The 22,325-nt window shown below is 36.4% G+C and overlaps 1 protein-coding gene across 2 annotated transcripts; it reads right to left on the bottom strand.

Moving 5' to 3' along the window:
- Positions 1–149: 149 nt before the first annotated feature.
- tmem64 (transmembrane protein 64) lies at positions 150–19,611 on the bottom strand. Of its 2 annotated transcripts, none has more exons than XM_005159638.6 (3): positions 18,391–19,611; positions 5,486–5,641; positions 150–1,498 (listed from the first exon to the last, which is right to left on the bottom strand). In XM_005159638.6, exons 1-3 carry the CDS (start codon positions 19,084–19,086, stop codon positions 1,310–1,312), a joined length of 1,041 nt encoding a protein of 346 aa, XP_005159695.1. In that variant the 5' UTR covers positions 19,087–19,611; the 3' UTR covers positions 150–1,309.
- Positions 19,612–22,325: the final 2,714 nt, after the last annotated feature.

Genomic DNA, 22,325 nt, shown 5'->3' with positions numbered 1-22,325 from the left:
CAAGAATTGGCCAGTTTCATCACTTCTAACATGAAATAACTAAACAAAAACATAAAAGGCTGAGAGAAATGCTTACTGTAGAAGAAAATTCCAGATGGCAGTTAAAGGTTTTTGCATCTGAACTCTTCATAAAAATGAATAAAAACTCATTTAAAAATGACAAGACCTTTACTTGAGATTAGGATCAAATGTTAGCAGATGTTTGTAGAATAAAACAAATATCACCAACACACAATAAATCCAGAGAAACTTGGGTTTTCCATGTTCAAGTGATCTCCTTTTTTTTTTCGACAGCCGTATGTTACCCTCTCTCCACTTTTCAACATTTCGAAATCCGATCATACATATTCAGCTTAAACTCATTTGTGCAAATGTTCTGAATTGAGATTCTAACAATGAATAAATTAACAACAACAACAAAAGTGAAAATGCTAACAGCCCTATAATAAAGCATTTGGTTAAATCATACGAGAAAGAAGGCAGAGAATTTCAGTCCTCTCAATATGAGAATGAGAAATCGAACACGTACGATTTACACCGCTGAGCTAATCACGCTGTACTAAAGCCTCTTGGCAGGACATCCTTAAATATCCAGCTAAGAAAATTTCCTCCCTTCCCATCTGTTACAAAACTGCCGAGTAGCAAAAGTGTTCCCAGTTTTGGCAAAAGCCACAATATTATCCAGGTGGTGCTAACTGATAATATATATATATTTTTTACTATACACGCACGCACGCACGTGCACACGCACACACGCACACACACACACACACAACCTATTAAGCAATACTTAAAAAAAAAAAGTATCAAAGGAAATTAAAACTAATTCTTCATTTTATCCAAATAAGTGTAAAGATAGAGATATAGAGATATAAAACAAACAAAAAAGCAAACATCTGAAGCATACTAACCTGATATATTAGTTGGGCCCTCTGTAATATCTAACTACATCTCTAGAACATTCTCTGGAATTATTTAAATTATCCATTTCATGCTTTAGACCTTCTATAAAGTTATTTAATTTATATTAGTATCATAAAAAAGATCTTTAAAAAGAAAAAAATACATTAAATGTACTGCAAAAAAATCTCAACGTCAACTTCTCCGATAATACTGTTGCCCAGGATATTTGGGCAACGTTTCCACTTCCTCATCTCTTCGGCTCTAACAGTTCATTGCCGGCCCTCAAAAAGACCAGAACATTTCCAAAACAACAAAAAAAAAAACTCCCTGATGCTGATCTTCTCCAGTCAATCCAGAGCAACTGGAGGAAGCGCTGAAATCTGTTCATCAACAAGAAAAGCGTCGATCAGACCACGTTGATTCCTCCTCCTGTAGCCGCAGTCCGTTTGCTGCAGTATGTGGATCCGCCGTGGTTCGCCGCACTGCCGTTCATGTATGACGTTTTCATCTCCATCTGGCAGGCGGCAATGGCAGCGTTCAGTTCTACTTGTGCTCGATGTACAACGTAAAACATCAGGCCGATGCTGATGAAGATCTGATGAGAAGAACAGACAGACAATTACCAGACGGATCTGCTGATGGAGCAGAGACAAGAATCCAGACGATAAGGCTTGTGGTTATAAATTTAAGCAATATTTCATGGGCTAATTTGTAAGAACAGATTGTTTTAGTCAAGAATGTTATTGCTGGCATATAAATTCACTACACACGAGCACGCATGCAAAACAAGGAGACGTTTTTGGCCAAGGCTTTTTTGTGCCAGTGACCATCTATAATTATGGTTTACGACAGGCTCCACAAAAACGATCCCTACCATCTAGAGTAGACATAAATATTTCATTTTCTCATGGGCTACAATCTTTAAGAGATTTAGCATGTGTGTGTGCACACACAAGCACAAATGAAGGCAAATATATAAGCCCTACTCATTTATACTAAATTTAATTCTTTCTGAATATTTATCAAATAAAGTTTAACCAAAAGGCAACCTCCTGCTCTCCCTCAGGAAGCCAATACGAAAGTAACTGAAACTGCAATTCATCGAAATTCTGCTAGTGCTGGCTCCATATGGAGCAAACGTCAATTGAGCTCACAGTTTAAATGGCCCACTTTACAACAGAAAAAAAGGAATTTACAGCCTGCTACAAAGAGATTTTGGTTCATAAAGATAATATTACCCTTCATGACAATTGTGAGGGGGGTGATTTTTTTTATAACTAATCTGTTTCCTTTATATTAGATTTGCATAATTAAGGGCGTGGCCACTTGAGTGACAGCTAGTTCTCGCTGGTCGCCGTCACTTCACAAAAGCTGACTCAGGCAGACTAGCCGCTAGGGATGTAACGGTATTGTAAATACCGTCATACCGCAATATTAAATTTTTTCGATATTACCGAAGTCGCATGACTCGGTAAAACTATAGGTCTTCTGAGAAAATTTGCTCAGGCGAATGAAGCGAACGGGAGGTAGCTGAAACTTCATTTCCCATCAGCCCCGGCGTGGCCATAATCCTTTGCGGTCTGTTGTCGCTACAGATCCAGTAATGCGGAAATGGAGTGTGCTGCTAGTAGCGGAGATGAAAAAAAGATGGAAATGATCGAACCTAAAGCGGGTGTTGTCGCCGCGCGCGTACTGAATAGCGGTGCTGTCGCGCGCGTTCTGATCAGCTGTGTTGTGGCGCGCGTATTGTAAAGCGCCGAGGGGGGGTTGAGCGCGCATACTCAAGAGAGGTGTTATCGCGCGCCTACTGAAGGGCTGGACTGGACGGAGGTTGTGTCGCGTCGCGGGGGCACTTTTGATCGTTTTGGAAGGGCACTTTCTATCCAAGACTAAAAAGGGCATGTGCACTGCACAGGTTGAGCCCTATGTGTGCACGTGCCTGCAAGTTGGGGAATACGACTAATAACAGTCATGGGGACTGCAGAAACACAGCACACTGTTCAGATTGATGCAGACATTGACTTGTACCGCAAAGAGATCTCTATCTCACTCATGGTTTGTCCTCTCAAGTGGGGGAAAGACAATGCACAATGTTACCCCACTGCTGTCAACATGGGCCAAGTCATATCTCTCTTGTCCCAGAATCCTCAGTCCCAAATGAGAGGGGTTTTTTCTGTTGCAGGGGACATTGTAAATACCCAGAGATACCAGCTTTTACCAGATTATAGTTATATGATAATTTTCCTTTAAACCCATCTCTATCTAAGTGAGTGAGTGATTAAATGTTAAATGTGATGAGTTTTTAACAATACTAAATTGAAACTTTATTTTTTTACATGGTTTAATATTTTTTTTGTTATTAAAATTGAAGTTCCTGTTTCAAAGCTAACAGATAGATGGCTAATTTGTATGTCATTGACACTTTTTTGGAGTATTTTCAAAAGTTTTTTTTTTTCCTGTAAATGATTCAATAAATACCGTACCGTGACATTCATACCGAGGTATTATCGTACCGTGAAATTCTGATACCGTTACATCCCTACTAGCCGCTGATCTCTGCATATTCATCGTGTTTTTGTTTTGTTTTATGTGGCTTTACAGTCAGTTGTCTTTTAGAATAATTTCTTACAATTATCAGATAATATGGCCTGCTGTGTGCACTTAACTGTGCTCACAAACCATTCATGTGGCCTCCATTTCCCAGGTGAGTGAAATTATATACTTAATCCATCTCTATAAATGGATTGGTCTTATTTAAGATTATTTATCATTTATAATGATCTTCAGACCTGTAATGCACTCCAGAATCTGACATATTGATTAGCTGTAGGCTCTAGAACAGTCATCTGAAGTGTTGTCATACAGTGTTATGCTGGATTTCATCAACATCCTTGCATTTACTAACACAGACTATATTTGAAGTATGTGAAAGTAATCACATTTTCCTCCTGCTGAGAAACATCAAAAGAACAATGCTTAGTGGTTCAATGTATTACAACAGTGTTTTTAAAAGACTAAACACGTTATTGATATATTATACAACCAAGTACATGTGGTCAGAACACAAACGAGTTGCAGGTAATGAAGAGTTCAACGTTTCTCCCATAGGAAAGCCTGTCTAAGCAGAATGCCAGCATGCCTCTAGCTCCGCTTATGCTCCGCCTCTTTGCCCTTATTTGGTATCCCTCGGTTGGTGCGATGACACGCAATCAAAATGATGACGGTTGGCCGCGCCTACTGGTAGCTTTTTCTGGGTTCTTGAAAAACCCATAGGTGACGTCATGGATACTATGTCCATATCTTTTACAATGTATGTGTTTAACAAAGCAAGCAAACTTTTACAGAATTTTATATTATTGATTTTTTTTTTCTAGAAGGAAAGCAGATTTTATTTATTTATTTGTATTATTGTAAGGATCAAACTACTGTTGTCTAAAGATTCACTTAATTAACCTAGTTAATACTATGTAAATACTAGTATCTTACAAAATAACTCGTAAAGTATCATGGCAAACACAAAACAAAGTTATTAAAAACTATTTATTAAAGGGCACCTATTCTCCCCCTTTTTCAAGATTAAAGTCTTTTGTATCTCCAGAATGTGTCTGTAAAGTTTCAGCTCCAAACACCTATCAGATCATTTATTATAGCTTTCTGGATATTGGGATTTTTTAACAGAACACATTGTAGCTGTTTTTGTTGCCTGTGCCTTTAATGCAAGTGAGCTGGTGCTCCCCGCCCACCATTCCACGTGCCTGCCATCTCCTGCAGCGTCAAATCAACAGCACAGTGACAGACATGAAGGAAGCAGATCTCACGTAACGTTTGTGAGAAATACTACAGTAAGAACTTTTCCAATGATTATTTGATGTATTTGTTGTGGAGATAATTCAAGCCTTTTTGCAAGGATAAGTCACACACACACACACACACACACACACACACACACACACACACATCATGAACGTTTAACTTTGCACTTTTTACACGGCAAATGTGAAAAGATACACGTTAATATCCACTGCTGTATGGATATGCATTGTTAACGTACAAAATAAACCTGATTTAAAGTCCAAAAACTGTGATTGAAGCGTATTCTTTTATATTTCTACTGACACGCAGCTATGGTGATGAATTACAGCGATTTTACTGTCTTTACTACAGAGACATGTTACTACATGGCTGTCAATCAATTCGGTGGGTGGGGAAACCGCACTCCTATGTCACTTTGCGGTGGGCCTCACGATGACAGAGATTTGCATCATATTTTAAAATTTAGTAAATAAAAAAAAGGAGATTTATTGTGTTCATTTCACCCCAATATGACTGTGGAGACACAATACATACACGCAGTTCTGTCCAAACAAAAGATGATTTTCATCATAGGTGCCCTTTAAATACTATCGTGTGTAAAATGTGTGTAAAATGTGTGTAAAATGTGAAAAAAAAACCTCTGCATTAAACATCACCAAGGTAATATTTGAAAAAGAATACATTTTTACATGAGGGGTAAAAATTTTAAGCAAATTGTACAAAATTGCATGAGATAGAGTTGGTCAAACATATTCTCAGTGAGGCTCACCTGTAGACTAAACACGAAGTATCCGCTGATGCTCTGTTCTGCGATCACATCCTCCATTGTACGCAGAGTGGTGCCCAGATAGGAGTTAAGGAGTTGTGTTGGGAGAAGTCCCACGGAGGAAGCCACTAAATAATTTGGCAAGGACACGTCTGTGATCTGTAAAAGAGAATGACAACTATATTTGGTCATAGAGTTGGTCAAGATTCATCTCAGCCTGTTTCACCGCCTGCAAGGATGTGTCATCAGACTTATTCAGCCCCAGCACTGTCCTTCACATGTTAGCAGGACTTTCACAACAGACTCTACTGCAGAAAAATCATATACTAGCAATTGTTTATTTGATATTAAATTCAATTCAAATTTTACATTTCTTTTAGGATGTTTTACAATTGTAGGTTAATTTGGTCCAAACCAGTAAAAAGAAAAATTATACAATTAGTTCTAATTTGCTTAAAAGAAAACTTTTGTAGTTAAATTATGTGTTAAGACCAATAGAAAATGTTAAGATGCTCAGATAGAGTTCAAGTCAAGACCAGAAAAGACTGAGTTTGAGGGTGCTTTCACACCTGTAAATCGATTGTTTTGTTTCGAAACAGGGATTAAAACTGTGCTTTAATTATAAATGGTGACAACCTCAGACATAGTCACCAAATATAAATCAGATGCAAGACTTTCTCATACATAGCCTTGGCTAGAATGATGCATTACAGGCTTTACATTATAGAGAGAAATAACAAACCAAGACAGCAATTCGGTCAATTTTCTTAATGGATAAACAGCTCTCGTTAATAGTTCAGCATGCTTTCACTTTCGTATTTGACATGAAAAGTACATTAACTGGTAGAATGACATCTCGCTCTACTCATCATGCTCTCTTTATATAACCATGCAAGCCCATAATACAATGTGATATAGCCTGGGTCGTTAGATTGTTTTGCTTTCGTCACTCCAATCAGTCCGCTCCAGAGTTTGTTTTATTTGAGCCAAGACCACCTACCTCATTTAGGCGATCTTGGATCGATTGATTTGGCGTGGATTCGAATTGCTGGATTTACATATGCCAAATGAACTGTGCTAACTGTTGAAACGAGACTAGTTCCCAAACAAAAGTCTAGGTGTGAAGCACCCCAAGTTAAGTTTGAGTCCATTTGTTTATTTTTTTTAGTATTTTTAAAAGAGAATATAATATGCATTTAAACTAATGCTAATTAAAGTGTCATTTGAAAGAGTAAAAAACTAATTTAAACCTGATAAATTGGCATAATTTTATAAAACTTCAAAATTAGTTCAAAAACTACGTATTGTTTTTTTAAGAATAATTATAAAATGATATTGCATTTATTTTAACATATTCCCGTTTGCACTAAAGCCCTTTCCCACCTGGACAGATGGGAAATTCTGCAACATTTCGGTTCTTTTTTTTCTTAAAATGCTTTCAGAGAAATTGCTGCCATGCGCTCAAGTTACACACAAGAAAATCAACAATCATTGGATACAGCAATAAGAACAAACTATTTTGAAAAGGACTTGGAGCAGACTTTAGTGGAGTCCAATTCCTAATATATACAGTACGAGTATGAGTCAAAATCCACACAACTCCATCACAAGACTAAGACGAAAAAGTTAAGTACACAACTAGGCATAGGCCGGTATAAGATTCAGATGGTATGATAACCTTGGATAAAAAAAAAAAAAAGTCACAGTTTCACGGTATTGTGATTACTGCTTTAAAATATATTCTTTTTAAATGGCTGTGTTTAAAACTAAAACTTTTTTTCCCCTTTGAACATAATATTTTGAGAAACATTTAAAATATTTTTAACAGAAAAAGTGTCAGGACAAATAATTCAAATGAATCGTTGACTTCTGCTGTCCTAATTAGGTCTAAAAACAATCATTACAAATTAAAACAGCATTTTTGATGTCTTTTTTGCTGAAGATACTGTTGATCTTAAAAAACTTAAAACAAAAAGTAAAAAAAAAAAAACTTACAAAACAGAAAGAATTGGTGGTTTTAATACCTTGACTTTTTCAAACCGTGGTATACCTTAAAAATGGTTATCGTCCCATCCCTATACACAACACTGAACCAAGGAACTTTTCTGCCATATCATGACTGCAGCAGGCGCATTGATATTATGCAGCATGTAAAAATAGGCCCTAGCTAGGTAACAGAGCTGTGAAATATCCTTGAACCTGCTGCAGCCACAGTACCATGGTATCAAGTCCTTTGATTAACATATTATTTGAATCATTTCAGCTAGAGGGTGACACGGTGGCTCAGTGGTTAGCACTGTTGCCTCATAGCAAAAAGGTCACTGGTTGGAGTCCAGTCAGGGCCAGTTGGCATTTCCGTGTGGAGTTTGCATGTTCTCCACATATTGGCGTGAGTTTCCTTCTGGTGCTCCGTTTTCCCCCACAGTCCAAATACAGGCAATATAGGTGAATTGAATTAACTAAATTGGCCGATGTGTGTGACTGTGTGCATGTGGATGGTTTAGTACTGGGTTGCGGCTGGAAGGGCATTCACTGTGTAAAACATATGCTGGAATAGTTGGCGGTTCATTCCACAGTGGCGACCCCTGATGAATAAAGGGACAAAGCCAAAGGAAATTGAATGAATATCAGCTAGAAAATTACAGAATATTCAAGCTTTAAGTTGAAAAATTATGAAAATATTTTTTTCAATTTTTTGAGTGAGATGCAAATGGTCTGATCCAGTGGTGTCCAAACTTGGTCCAACTCGGAGCCGGTGTCCTGCATATTTTAGTTCCAACCCCAATTAAACACACCTAAACTAGCTAATCAAGCTCTTTCTAGGTATACTAGACTTCCAAGGTGTGTTAGAGGAAGTTGGAGCTAAACTCTGTCTCCAGGACAGAGTTTGGACAACCCTAGTCTAATCTGATTTAATGATGTATGTTAGGCTAAAAAGTGCTGATGCGAGACCTGGAGATTGATTGGATTAAAAACGAAATGTTAAAACACAACTGTTTAACTCATAGGAAAGTCAAACGAGCCTATTTTACAAAAGTGGAGTGTTGCTTTAACATTGATACTCATTTTTATGACTCAGGCTAAATATACAAAACCACTGACTTTTATGACATCAAGTGCTGTTTTTAAGTCCATTTAGAAGTCTTTAGTCCGTGTCGCATTAATATTTCAGTCAAACCACATCAGAATTCATTTGGTTTGCGACCCAAGGCTTTTCAGTGGTCTCTGTTTGTTTGGTGCACATCAATGTTTGGATGGCAGTATTAAAACAAACTGCACTAACAGAACAAATCGCTTTATTCAAACCAAACCCCTCCAAGTCTGAACACACTCTCAAATTCAGTTTCTTTTATGTAAACACAATGCAATGCACAGATTTTTCACTGCGACACATGTAGACGTTCTACTGGTTGTACTACATTGCTTTAATGCTTTGAAAAAATAAATATTTAATCAACTCCTCTGTTCTGTACCTTGTGTCTTAGACAAACACACCCTGCATAAGCAAACTAAAGGTCTGTCTAACAACTGCATTTGTAAGTTGTAAAATGAAGCTCAAACTTATTTCTCTAGTTGCTAAACTATGAAATGTGACCCATTTTTGCTCTTTAACAAAAGATGCAGATGTTGCTAGACTTGGGTTGCATCAACCTATTAATATTCATGAACCAAGTAAAATGATGCATTCTTGTTTTAAGAAGCAGCTTCATTGCAAATGGCTGTGAAGCAATATTTTAAGTATGCACTATGCAGACGTATGCATTGTGTTGGGTTACCTACATAAAGCATCACATTCTGCTTCAGCAGAAAACACAGGACACGTTGAAATACAGCCCCTTCTATAGGACGTGCTTTCTAAGGATATGCGAAACACAATTCCACTGTGACCCGTTTAGTCCAGACATACATCATACCCTTGAGCTGTGATCCCTGTGTTAGGTTATAAAAAGAGAGGCCAAATAAAAGCAATTAGGCTTAACGTAATTAGATTCATTAGCACTTATAGGGAGTCTGAGGTACAAGTTAAGTCAATTAAGCTGTACTGTTATTTTACTATACATGGAGATTGTTGTGCCTCACAAGACCACAGCGCCTTCATATCAATATCATCCTCAATTTTGGCCAAGAGTTAGATGCTTGTTATTGGAGCGGGAGTATCAGGTTCAATTCCAGGTATAAACGAAGACATAAATGAAGAGCTAAACATCCCTGGTGCTCAATGACTACAGCATTCTTCAGAAATAACAAACATTAGTAGTTGATCCAATGGCAATGACATTGTACTAGTGTAATGTAGGTGACTTTTGTAGTAAATGTGCAAGTTTTACACTTCAATCTATGGTTTCATTATGCACACTGCATATAATTTGCTCAGGCTTAACAATTTATTGTGGGTGTTCATACACTGACAATTTACGTGGTATTTTACCAAATCTGGGTTAACATTTGCATATTTGCAGTGTCAGCACGGTTGACTGGATAAATTCAGCACACAGCTTGTTTTCGCATCTACTGCAAAGATGTGTTTTTGGAAATCAGATCACAAATGAACGATGTCAAATAAAGGTGAATCATTCTGTGCCAAATTCAAAATAACATGAAAAACTTCCTCAGCTCAATCTTTTAAATAGGAAAAATAACCATTTATTTTTGCCTAAAGAAAGACAAACATACAGCGATTAAAAGTAAAATATTTAAGGTTCCATAGAATGAATATCTGAATATAGCTAGGCAAAGCTTAATAATAAGAGTTCAGAAAATGGTAATGACATACTGTGAGCCTCAAACACCTGTTTTACTCATTCTCATGTCGATTCTATAAATATAAAATCCACACAGGGTCATTAATATGCACGCCACAGGCAAAGTTTGATTAGCCACAATGTTATAGTGAATTACAATGATATTTCTTTATTTTTAAGTTTATGTAAGCATGCATCATTCTCACTATTTATGTAGAACTTTTATTTTGAAAACAAGACAGGCTTGAAGCTGGTCAACAACTGAAGTTTGATTATTTTGCATGTGTGTCTATTTAAGAGTATAGACCATTTCAATGTAGTGATGTCATTGGGCCATGAACCTTTCCTGCTAGTTGTCAAACTATTTAAATAGCTGTAACATGAGGCAATTAGATCATATCTCAATGTTGAAACAGCTGTCGTAAAGTTATTTATCAATATGTAGACCTTTTGGGATTCTTGGGAGCTATAAAAATGAAAAAATGTAAAACTGAAAATACGTTAGGACCGTTATTATTGTTTGCATCCCTCAAAATGGTCTATATCACAATGTGTGTGTGACTCAGGCACTGACATGAGCTACTGGAGCATCAGAGCAGAGCTCATTAATATTCACAACCCTTCCAAATATGGTCAAAAAACCCACCTACATCAAGGCCAATTCTTATGGTTGGAAATGGAGCTGTAAAACTGTTTAAAAAAATAAAAAATAAATTCCCCTTACCTAAGCCAAATACATTCTTTTCAGATATCATTGAAAAAAGTCACATATTGCATCAATGCATTGCACTGTACAGCACCTTTAAAGGCCAGTGATGTGTTTTACTATTAAATTCTCTTACTATTAAATTCTAAAAACCATCAAATTAAATGTGGATCAAATTTTTACAAAATCAAAAGTTTGTTTAAATTATTTTACAAATTTAACTCATCATTTGAGTTTGTCCACATTTTACTCAAGTATGGGTTACATATGGATTTCACCTAGCATTTGAAGCAAAATATGGAGCCACAAGAGGTCAAAATGACTTTGAAAAGATGGCAGCACCATTTTAGTTTTCACACAGAGATTGGAATGTCTTATTATTAATCATATCTGTTGACTTTAGCATTAGCAATCTTGCACTATATACTAATGGTAAAGTTAAAAAAAGAAATAGAACTAATATATAAATATTGGAGATGAGGACCTGGTCGTGTTGACACAGAAGGACCCTGGAGTAAAACAAGATGTAAAAAGTTTCATACTTGCCTAAATTTGACCGCTTTCAGGGGTAGTTGAAAACACATAGCTTTCACAGTACAAAAGCTCATGTGTTCAAATAAAATAACTTAAATAACCGCAACACCTGATCATTATAGGACATGTGCTGATAAAGGCTTTTAGTGCATAATATTATTATAGTTTAAACATAATCAGTTTACTTTTTTCATAGTATTTCAGTTAATGTTTATTTTGACTAACAGAAAATCCCATTATGGCAATTGTTATAGTTAATGATAACCCTAATCTACAAAAGTGTTACATAGTTTATTGTAGTTTTATACATCCATAAAGCAGACCTGTACATAATTGGTCACCTATAACCGGTCCTCATAACTGCACGAAAACAAAACAGTTATTCAGACATGCATTAATTATACACAGTAAGTGAGTTTCATGACAATACTAGAACACTCCCATCCTGCCCATTGATTTACACAAACCGTTTGCATACAATGATTTGGACTTCGTAACTGTGCAACAAAAGAAACATTTTTTTACAGAATGTTTATTGCTTGCAGATGATAACAGGAGTGTTCTAGTTTTAACACTTTCCACTTTGGCTTTTTTTGCATGTGTGCCAAGCTATGCACATGAATCATTTTATTAATACATTTTAATATACAAAATTCTTTTTTAAATATTTCCCAAACGATGTTTAACAGAGCAAGGAAACTTTGACAGTATGTCTGATCATATTTTTTCCTCTCGAGAAAGCCTTGTTTCTTTTATTTCGGCTAAAATGAAAGCAGTTTTTAATTCTTAAAAAAACATTTTAAGGTCAAAACTATTAGCCCCTTAAAGTGATGTTTTTGTTTTCCGATAGTCTACAGAAGAAACCATCGTTGTACAATAACTTGCCTAATTACCCTAACCTGCCTAGTTAACCTAATTAATTTAGTTAAGCCTTTAAATGTCACTTTAAGCTGTATAGAAATGTCTTGATAGTAGAAATTATCTAGTAAAATATTATTAACTGTTATCATGACAAAGATAAAATTAAATTAGTAATTAGAGATGAGTTATTAAAAATATTAAGTTAAGAAATGTTTTGAGAAAATCTTCTCTCCGTTAAACAGAAATTGGAGAAAAAAATAAACAGGGGGGGGGGCTGACAATTCAGGGGATTAATAATTCTGACTTCAACTGTAATTGAAATCAACATTCAGAACCTATAATCGATCTAATTTTTCCAGGTCCGTTTTTTCAATTACTTTCCCTACAGAGTGTGGAGTCACGTGACCCCGCTCTGTTGAGGCTGATTTATACTGCTGCATCGCATGCAAGGGTATGATCCGGCACATCCTTCGCGCAGTTGCATTCAATTTTTTTTACAGATATTGTGATTTTGATTTGATTTATTTTTTTAGTCAAGCTTCAGCTCAATATTCTGTATCATAACTTCTTACTGCTAAAATGCAGTAAGTGTTAATCAAATAAAGGAACTGAAAAGATTTTACTAACTCCAACTTTTGTTCAAATTTGTATAGAAATATTCAGAATTGAAACACAAATTTTTCTCTAGAGCAAACAGAAGTGAGTTATGACGTTGGTTATCTCCTGGTGCCTTTGTGATGTTTTTTCATATGGTGTAACAGCTACAAACAGCTATAAAATTATACTTTGCTGTTGCTTGCTACTAGACTGAGTGTCACTGGCAATACTTTCAGTTGATTTTTAGTAAGACACTCCTCATATAACTGTCTGCATATAACTGCATTTCCTCATACTGTGGCAACAATTCTATGATGCAGACGCCATCATTCCATTTGTCCATGCTTTCCTGTCTGTTTGATTCATTGTGGGCTTTCCGCATAGTTCGGTTGCGTAATTCTGATTGGGCTGAACGAATATGAGCTTGCTTAATCGGCTAGTAAGACTATCACACACAGACGGCAGTCACGCATTTGCTCTGAGTGGGGGAAATTATATAATATATACAGTTGAAGTCAGAATTATTAGCCCCCCTATTTATTTTTTTACCCAATTTCTGTTTAACAGAGAAAAGATTTTTTCAACACATTTCTAAACATAATAGTTTTAATAACTCATTTCTAATAACTGATTTACTTTATCTTTGCCATGATGACAGTAAATAATATTTTACTAGATATTTTTCAAGACATTTCTATACAGCTTAAAGTGACATTTAAAAGCTTAACTAGGTTAATTATCTTAACTCGGCAGGTTAGGGTAATTAGGCAAGGTATTGTATAATGACGGTTTGTTCTGTAGACTATCGAAAAAATTTTGTAGCTTATAGGGGCTAATAATTTTGACCTTAACATGGTTTAACAAATTAAAAACTGCTTTTATTTTAGCCGAAATAAACAAATAAGACTTTCTCTAGAAGAAATAATATCAGACATACTGTGAAAATTTCCTTGCTCTGTTAAACATCATTTAGGAAATATTTAATAAAGAAAAAATTATTCAGAAGGGCTAATAATTCTCACTTCCAAAATATATTTCAGATCGCAGCCTCTTGCAATTAGCTAATCGCAACGTTTCAAATCGCGATTGTAATTTTTATAAAAAAATATGTGAGCATATTTACTGTGCAAAACTTATCAGTGAGCTATGAGGGCACAAAAATAAAATAAATTGATAAAATAATCGTTCATTTATCGTAATCCAGTTAAAATGTTCAATTAATCGAGATTTTTATTTTAGGCCAAATCGCCGAGCCCTACCCCAAAATAATAATTCTGTCATCATTTATTCATCCTAAATGTGTTACAAATTGGTTTTAGTTTGACAAAAAGCTTGACCTCTATAGTTGTTTTTGTTCCTCCTATGGATGACGATGGCTGCTTTATTTCACCATTCTGCAGAATATCTTCCTTTGTGTTCAACAAAAGAATCTCAAAGTTTACAACAAATTGGGTATGAGCAAATGTTGAGGACATTTTTGTTAAAACATAGTTTTCCTTGTCTAAAAGACTTTAAAGTTTAATGTTTAAATGCTAAATACCTTAATTCAATGTATTATTCATTTACAGTATTTAACCCCAACAATGAGGTACATGCAATTAAATACTTTGATGAAAGGAGAGTGGTTGTAACCAAAAATATATATAATTAAATAGATATTTATAATTATTTAATAATCACTTTAACTAGTTTTCAATTATGTTCAATAAACTGGAACCCCTACTTTGTAAATAAACCAAAAAAAAAAAGGTTGTTAATCTAGTCAGTGACACAAACCGCTAATCAGTACTCGTAATCAGGTGTTCAATGTTCATTTCCAGCACTCCTGAACCCTAGATATCAGTAACAGTGACTCACTGTCAGCCAAATTAACGCAGTTTGTCAAGTGGATGACGTGTTGCAAAGCATTCAGCTTGTATAAAGACATCTGCTCATAACCATCATAGTCATCACAGTCACAAAAAACATCAAAAGAACAATTCATTTACATATGAATCATCCAGTGAATAGATTATGCAAACGGCATGCATAATAGTCAAATGTACCAACAAAAAAAAGGCTAAAGATCAACAAGTTCACATCAAAAACTATACTAGCCTTAACAAAATAAACATCTATACAGCTCTTAAAATGAGCGTATGTAATGAAATAACATGTGACTAAAATGGACAAAAAACTGTATAAGGTATGGCTTCTGAATCAGTCCAGAGGGAAAGAGACTATTTTAGATCACCAAACCAAATCATTTACATGAAATTCAAATGTAATCAAAAAAAAAAAAAAATCGCACTCATAGAAGCCAAGAAAACTTGGTCAAACTTTACAACAAGGTTTCATTCATTAATGGTAATGTATTAACAGTACCTAAACAGCATTCATTAATCATAGTTCAACATTTGCATTAATGCATTATTAACATCCAAAATTCTTGCTTAACATCCAAATTCCCGCTTGGTAACATTAGTTAATGCACCATGAGTTAACATGAACAACTTTATTTTCACTAACTAAAGTTACCCAATATGAACAGATAATGTAATACATATTGTATTGTATTGTTCAAGTTAATAAATACCTTACCTAACATTAACTAATACAACCTTATTTAAAAATTGATTCTGAAAATTGTGCAGTTTATTTTTTTCTGTAGGCGTCTTAAATTTGCTGTATACACTCACCGGCCTCTTTATTATGTACACCTTACTAGTTCTGGGTTGGACCGCCTTTTCCTTTCAGAACTGCCTTAATTCTGCGTGGCTTAGATTCAACAAGGTACTGGAAATATTTCTCAGAGATTCTGGCCCATATTGACATTTAAAGAATCGTGCAGTTGCTGCACATTTGTCGGCTGCATATCCATGATGTGAATCTCCCGTTCCACCACAACCCAAAGGTGCTCTATTGGATTGAGTTCTGGTGACTGTGAAGGCCAACTGAGTACAGTGAACTCAATGTCATGTATAAGAAACCAGTCTGAGAGGATTTGCGCTTCATGACATGGCGCGTCATCCTACTGGAAATGCCTCAAGGTTTGACGTTTTGTGCTTTCAGAGATGCTCTTCTGCATACTTCGGTTGTAACGAGTTTTTTTCAGTTACTGTAACCTCTCTATCAGCTATCAGAACCAGTCTGGCCATTCTCCTCTGACTTCTAGCATCAATAAGGCATTTATGCCCAAAGAATTGCCCTCACTGGATATTTTCACTTTTTTCGAACCATTCTCTGTAAACCTAGAGAAGATTGTGCGTGATAATCCCAGTAGATCAGCAGTTTCTGTAATACTTAAACCAGCACGTCTGGCACCAACAACCATGCCATGTTAAAGTCACTTAAATCACCTTTCTTTCCCATTCTGATGCTTGATTTGACCTGCAGTAGATCATCTTGACTATGTCTATATGCCTGAATTGAGTTGGTGCCATGTGATTGGATGTTTGCGTTAACGAGCAGTTGGACAGGTGTACCTAATAAAGTGGCCGGTGAGTGTATATAATGTATGCCACCATGTTAAAGGTTAAAACTGGGTTAGTAATAATTCATCTGATTCTGAGTAAAGCTAAATGAGATGCCAGACGCCACGGTAGGCATGTATCGCTGTTCATTACTGTCCTCTGTCTTTGTCAAAGGTTACAGTTTCTTTCTCATGTGTGTCAGCTAATTAAAAATGTATTATGTTGGCAATGCAAAGAGTCTGAAGGTAATATTTCAACGTACACAAAGACCTGTCTCTACCCTTGATCTTTCGTGAGGAGCAGTTGCGTTTGATTTAAATCTGGCTCTGAGCAGGAGGTCTTAATTGTTTAAGCCCGGTAAATCTGGATAAAGCCACCTGGATGTCCCTTAAAGATTAACAGCCAGCTCAATGCAATTAAACAGAGACGTCCGTGTGCTGGGTGGCCTTTTACTGGGGTAAAAATAAAATCATGCGTGTTTGTCTCTAGTCAAAACTCACTATAATTTAACTATAGTATATAGAGAATTTATACAATAGGTCTGCCCTCAATATAAATTTGACCAACTGGAATTCCGAGCGCGATATGAATATAACAAAAAGTGGGGCATTTAACGGTTTGTGAATTTGTTTTTTTTTATTTTGGCTTAACTGTGTTCAGAGTCTTTGTAGGCACTGCTGTTGGCAAAGTTGTGTGCATTTTTTTTCAGCAGTGAGTGGGTTTGTAAAATCCTAAAGCTTGAGCTTTTTTAACTTTATGGTCACTCAAATTAAGGTTTCTCTCATCGATGAGAGAATTTAAAACCAGGAATGGGTTTTCAGCTTGAATGCTTATGAAAATCTTATCAAACTCATACATTATTCAGGTTAAAGCCCAACAATATAGATCATCACTATCGCAATGTGTGCATCAATGTTGCATCGCAATGTTGACCAGGAACCACAGCTTAGAACACGTCATTAGTGGAGTCATTCATTGCAAAGTTTAAGTATAATCAAGAAAAAGTTTATAATTGTATGTGTTTTAGGTCCTGCGACTGTGTTAGCCTTACAAACAAATGTGTAGCTTAAACTAAGGATAATTGTATTTTTTTTTATTTACATGATGATGACGATTATACAGTGTTATTTTACATTTGATGGTTCAATTCATTTACCTGAAAATGGTTAGACCCCCCCCCCCCCCCCAAAAAAAAACACAAATGTTCATTTAATTTGTTTCTTTTCATCTTTTGCATTTATATGTGCTCGTGATTTCTGTTATATTTTATGCAGCATCATCCCATATACAAAATTTTAAAAAAGTTAATTCCATACAAATAAATTAAATTAATCTGGTGAAATTGTATTCATATTGTATATTAGAGGAAAATCAAAAAATCGTGATGTCTGTTTTTTTCAATATCGTGGAGGCTTTATTCAGGTTTTTATATTTAAAAAAATATATTAATTTTGATATCATATTTTGGTTTGGTTCATATACTTTAATAAATGACAAAAATAAATAGGGCTAATAATTCAGGGGGGCTAATCCTTCTGACTTCAATACACACACAAACAGAAAAACTAAAAATCAAAGGGGGGCTAATAATTCTGACTTCAACTGTATATGTATATGTGATTATTAAAATATGGGACAAAAGAAATAATGTGATAAGTACTTCCAGAACCAGTGGGCACAAATGCACTCTACTGTTATTAGTTTTAAAATAAGGTTTTGAAGCAATGTTAACAAATAAAAAAAACTTTTATATCAGCTTGTTGAAACTACTTTAGGTAAAAAAAAAAAAAACATAGCTAAAATGTAACAAATAAATAACGTTTTCAAAAATTCACATAGACAGATAACAACAACAAAAACACTCAAAACTTTCGAATATTTTTAAATTAAAAAATTATAAAAACTAATTCCAGTTCAAATTGTTATATGAAATTGCAATCATATATCAAATTACACACAAAACAAATGAAAAAGACGGAATAATAACAGTGTTGACATTATGAAGGGCACACTTACCGAGAAGACCGCGTTCTGCAGACCGAAAGGGATCGGCGTGAGTCTCGCCAAGGCCACAACTTTGAGTCCACTTCCACCCTCCACCACCCGGATAACAGCACTCAGCTGCTCACTGCTCCCTATCTTACTCAAAACCCAGTTCGTCAGCAACCGCTTGCACACCACATGTGCAATAAAAGTCCCGATCAGTACTCCGACCATCACCAGTCCCATGCCCAACACAAACCCATATAAATATCCCGCGGCCACGTTGAGCACAATATACCCCCATCCGCAGGGGAAAGAGACGGTGATCAAGCCCACAATGAAGAGCATGGCCCCCACGAGACTGTCCAAACTCTCCACCCACAGCAGCACATCCTTCAGGTACTGGCGCACTAGAGCCACTGACGAGAAGCACACGGCGGTCAGGACGCATGCCAGCAGGGCACTTTTAAAGCAACAGGTGGTAATGCAACACGGGTGTCTGAATTCGGGGGTGAAGGACGAGGCGGGCTCGGTCAAGCCCGCGGGGTCCGCATCTGTTTTGCCTCCGTTCGCTCTCTCGTCAAACACGTTACAGATCAAGATGTCGATCTTGTCGCAGTCAAGCGAGTCCGGGGTCCTCTGGAGCCAGCGGCTCAGCTGGATGTGCCCCTTCCCCGCGGCGTGCTTCAGGGCTTTCAGCACACCCTGCACTGGCCCCGAGCTCCACATATTCACCCCTTCTTCATATGATTTCACCCGACTGATCAATGGGACGTCCAGTCCAAAGCGCTGACCCTCGATTTCACACGTAGCAACCCTGAATAGTCCCAAACAGATTTACAGTCTAGTTTATCTGGGAAAAACCGATGTGGAGTCGTGCCACTTCAAGGACTTGAGATGCAAGCGTGTCGGCTGTGCTTCACTTCTCAACGCCATGCTCTCCTTCCCAACATCTGACGAGTGAAATCCCTTCAGGCGTGTTCAGATCGCTCCTGTCACCGGCGGATAAATCACACACACTCACACACACGCTCAACTTTCCCGAGCTCACTGCAGTGCTCCCATCCAGGCTCCAGTCCAAAGTCCCGCTGCTCGTCCGCCTCAGAGTGTCACATCTCTTGGCCCGGAGGACGACGACTGTGAAAGTGTCGGATTGACGGTCGGTGTCTTTGCTGGACGGGTTTGTTTACATGCGCACCGCGAGCTCTTGTCCACATCGGTGAGGGATGTTTACGCCAAGCGTTATTCATGCCACTGTTTGTTTCCCAGTATTCTGTGCGACGTCATCACGTGATCTCATCGGAGAGTATCGCGATAACACCACACGAGCGCTCTTGCAGTTCAGTGGTACATGAAGAAATCAAAATATTTTACTGATGAATTTATTGGTCGTTGTTTGTAATATGTCGAATCATAGTTAAATCAAATATTGCCCACGCACACACTCTTAAAAATAAGCTTCTTTATCGTCATTGGTTATTCCATCAAGAACATTTAATATTAATTTTACTTGAGGCTTTTTGTGTAAAATGTTTTTTTATTATTATTAAAATGTTCATTACACTACCAAAAGTAGTTCTTTTCAAAATATGTTCTTGAAGTTTTTTTTGACACACTAAAAATATTTGATACATTGCTGCAAAGCACAGTGGCGCAGTGCTCTCGCCTCAAAGCAAGAAGGTCGCTGGTTCGAGCCTCGGCCGAGTCAGTTGGCATTTCTGTGGGGAGTTTGCATGTTCTCCCTGTGTTGGCGTGGGTTTCCTCTGGGGGCTCCAGTTTCCACCACAGGCCACAGGTACAGGTGAATTGGGTAAGCTGAATTGTCTGTACTGTAAGTGTATGGGTGTTTCCCAGTGATGGGTTGCAGCTGGAAGGGTATCCGCTGGATAAGTTGGTGATTCATTCCTCTGTGGCAACCCGAGATAAATAAAGTGACTAAGCTGAAAAGAAAACAAATAAATAAATAGGCCTAAAAACAATTTGGAATTGGAACCTTAAGTGTAAATAAAAAACTGATAATAAAAACACTTCTTAAATATATATATATATAAACACTTTGGTTTTAAAGGAAACTTATGGTCCCATTGTGTCTCTAATGACAATTTGCTGTCTTCAATTTGTTAAATGTAACAAAAAAAATTGAGAAACAATTAAACCTAACTTGTTTTTAAAGGTCAAACATCCTTTTTTAAAACATTTTTAGCAGGGTATGATGTTATCATAGAGGCCAAGTACAAAAGTTTATGAATGGCACTCTCTTCTTTCTTTTGTTGTAAATTTTATTAATGTAAACAACAATTGAACCTATTTAAGCCCACCGGCAAACAATTGTTTCCAAAGTTCATATTGTCATTTTCTTCGTATAAGTATTTTTTTTTTTTTACATGTTATCTATGTTTCATTTCTTCATAACATTTGAGCAAACAATCAAAAAAAAGATTTTAAGAAATAAAAAATAAAAAAAGAAAAAGAAATAAAAAAGCCTTTCTCATGAGGCTTTCAACTTCCAACATTACCAACCCTAATAAAGGTAATCCCAAATAACGTGGGTTCTCGTGGGTTTCCTCTGGGTTCTCCATTTCCCCCACAGTCCAAAGACATGTGCTATATAGTAAAGGTACATAAAGGTTTATTTATATAGCACCTTTCATGGTCACAAAGTGCTGTACAATAAAAGAAAACTGAAAAAAGGTAAAAGAAAACAATAAAAGACAACATTAAAACAAAGTTAAAAAAATCCAAGAACAGAAACACCAATGTAAAACCAGCTCTCCAAAGCATACTGTTAATTAAAAGCTTGGCCAAAAAGATGTTTTTAAAAGCTTTTTAAAAAGTTAAACTGAACTTATAGGTGGATTGAGAACTCATAGGACACGGTGTAGGTGAACTGAATAAACTACATTGGCCGTAGTGTATGCATGTGTGTGAATGCGAGAGTGTATAGGTGTTTCCCAGTGCTGGGTTGTGGCTGGTAGGACATCCGCTGTATAAAACATATGCTGGATAAGTTGTCGGTTAATTTCGCTGTGGTGACCCAGATTTATAAAGGGATTAAGCTGAAAAAAATTAATAAATAATTTATAAGAATAACTTTTACATATTGTTACCTGAAAGTAGCCTTTTTGATACACAATTTGATGCACAGAAAAATCCTCAGAGTAAAACTAACTTCTCAGAGAGCATTTGGTCCCACTCCACAGAAAAGTAACACTGGAGCAGGGTTAAAGTGCCGATTGAACAGTAATGATAAAATGACTGAAGACAAACACAAAACTAAAACTTGTTGATTTCAGTCTCAGTATTAAGGCCCTGCTATTCACAAACCCACAGCTTTTTCTACATTGTTCGTCCACATAAAAAGGCAGTATCGAGTCACACAATCCAAAGTTTTTGAAAGTCTTGTCAAGGTGACGATTTCCAGACGTTCCAGGGTCTGTGTTTATTTAAAAAATGGAGGAGAAACTTTCTTTCATTTACAAAAATACCTGTATGTGGACATGGCCTTATGAACTCAACTGAATCAAAACACAACAAATCTCTCAAAATCTCAGCACATCAGGATCATAAAACAACTCCACAAACAGCACCAGCATCGTCACTTATTACTAACCTGTTTGACTTTATCTCTGTCAGATGTCTACAAAAGACCGTTGTGAGATTTTCTGAAAATACTTGTTTTGTTGGATGTCACCATTGTGGAGAGCAGTATTTACTTTACTTGGGCTCTTTGACTCATTTTTTATGTTCATTGTCTCTGTGACTGCTGTAACTTTGTAGTGTTAGACAAAATACTCTCTACTCTGAGGATATTGCTGTGTAGAGAAAAAGAAATTAAAATTGTTTAATTATTTTACAAATATCTGTAATAATTGAGTCTTTAGTATTTGCGGGGGTTTTCTCTGGGTACTCCGGTTTCCCCCACAGTCCAAAGACATGCGGTACAGGTGAATTGGGTAAGCTAAATTGGT

The sequence above is a fragment of the Danio rerio genome, chromosome 19, assembly GCF_049306965.1.
Source record: "Danio rerio strain Tuebingen ecotype United States chromosome 19, GRCz12tu, whole genome shotgun sequence".
Lineage (NCBI taxonomy): Eukaryota > Metazoa > Chordata > Actinopteri > Cypriniformes > Danionidae > Danio > Danio rerio.
Note: the sequence above shows the minus strand (reverse complement) of the source record. Positions and strands in the feature narration are given on the sequence as shown.

Bases quoted from the DNA above. Each gene is read 5' to 3' on its own strand.
- tmem64 (XM_005159638.6), bottom strand. From the start codon at position 19,086: ATGTGGAGCTCGGGGCCAGTGCAGGGTGTGCTGAAAGCCCTGAAGCAC. The intron at 5,642-18,390 runs GTAAGTGTGCCC...TCTCTTTTACAG, and splicing joins TGCAGAACGCGGTCTTCTCG to ATCACAGACGTGTCCTTGCC. The intron at 1,499-5,485 runs GTGAGCCTCACT...TCTTCTCATCAG, and splicing joins ACTTCGTGTTTAGTCTACAG to ATCTTCATCAGCATCGGCCT.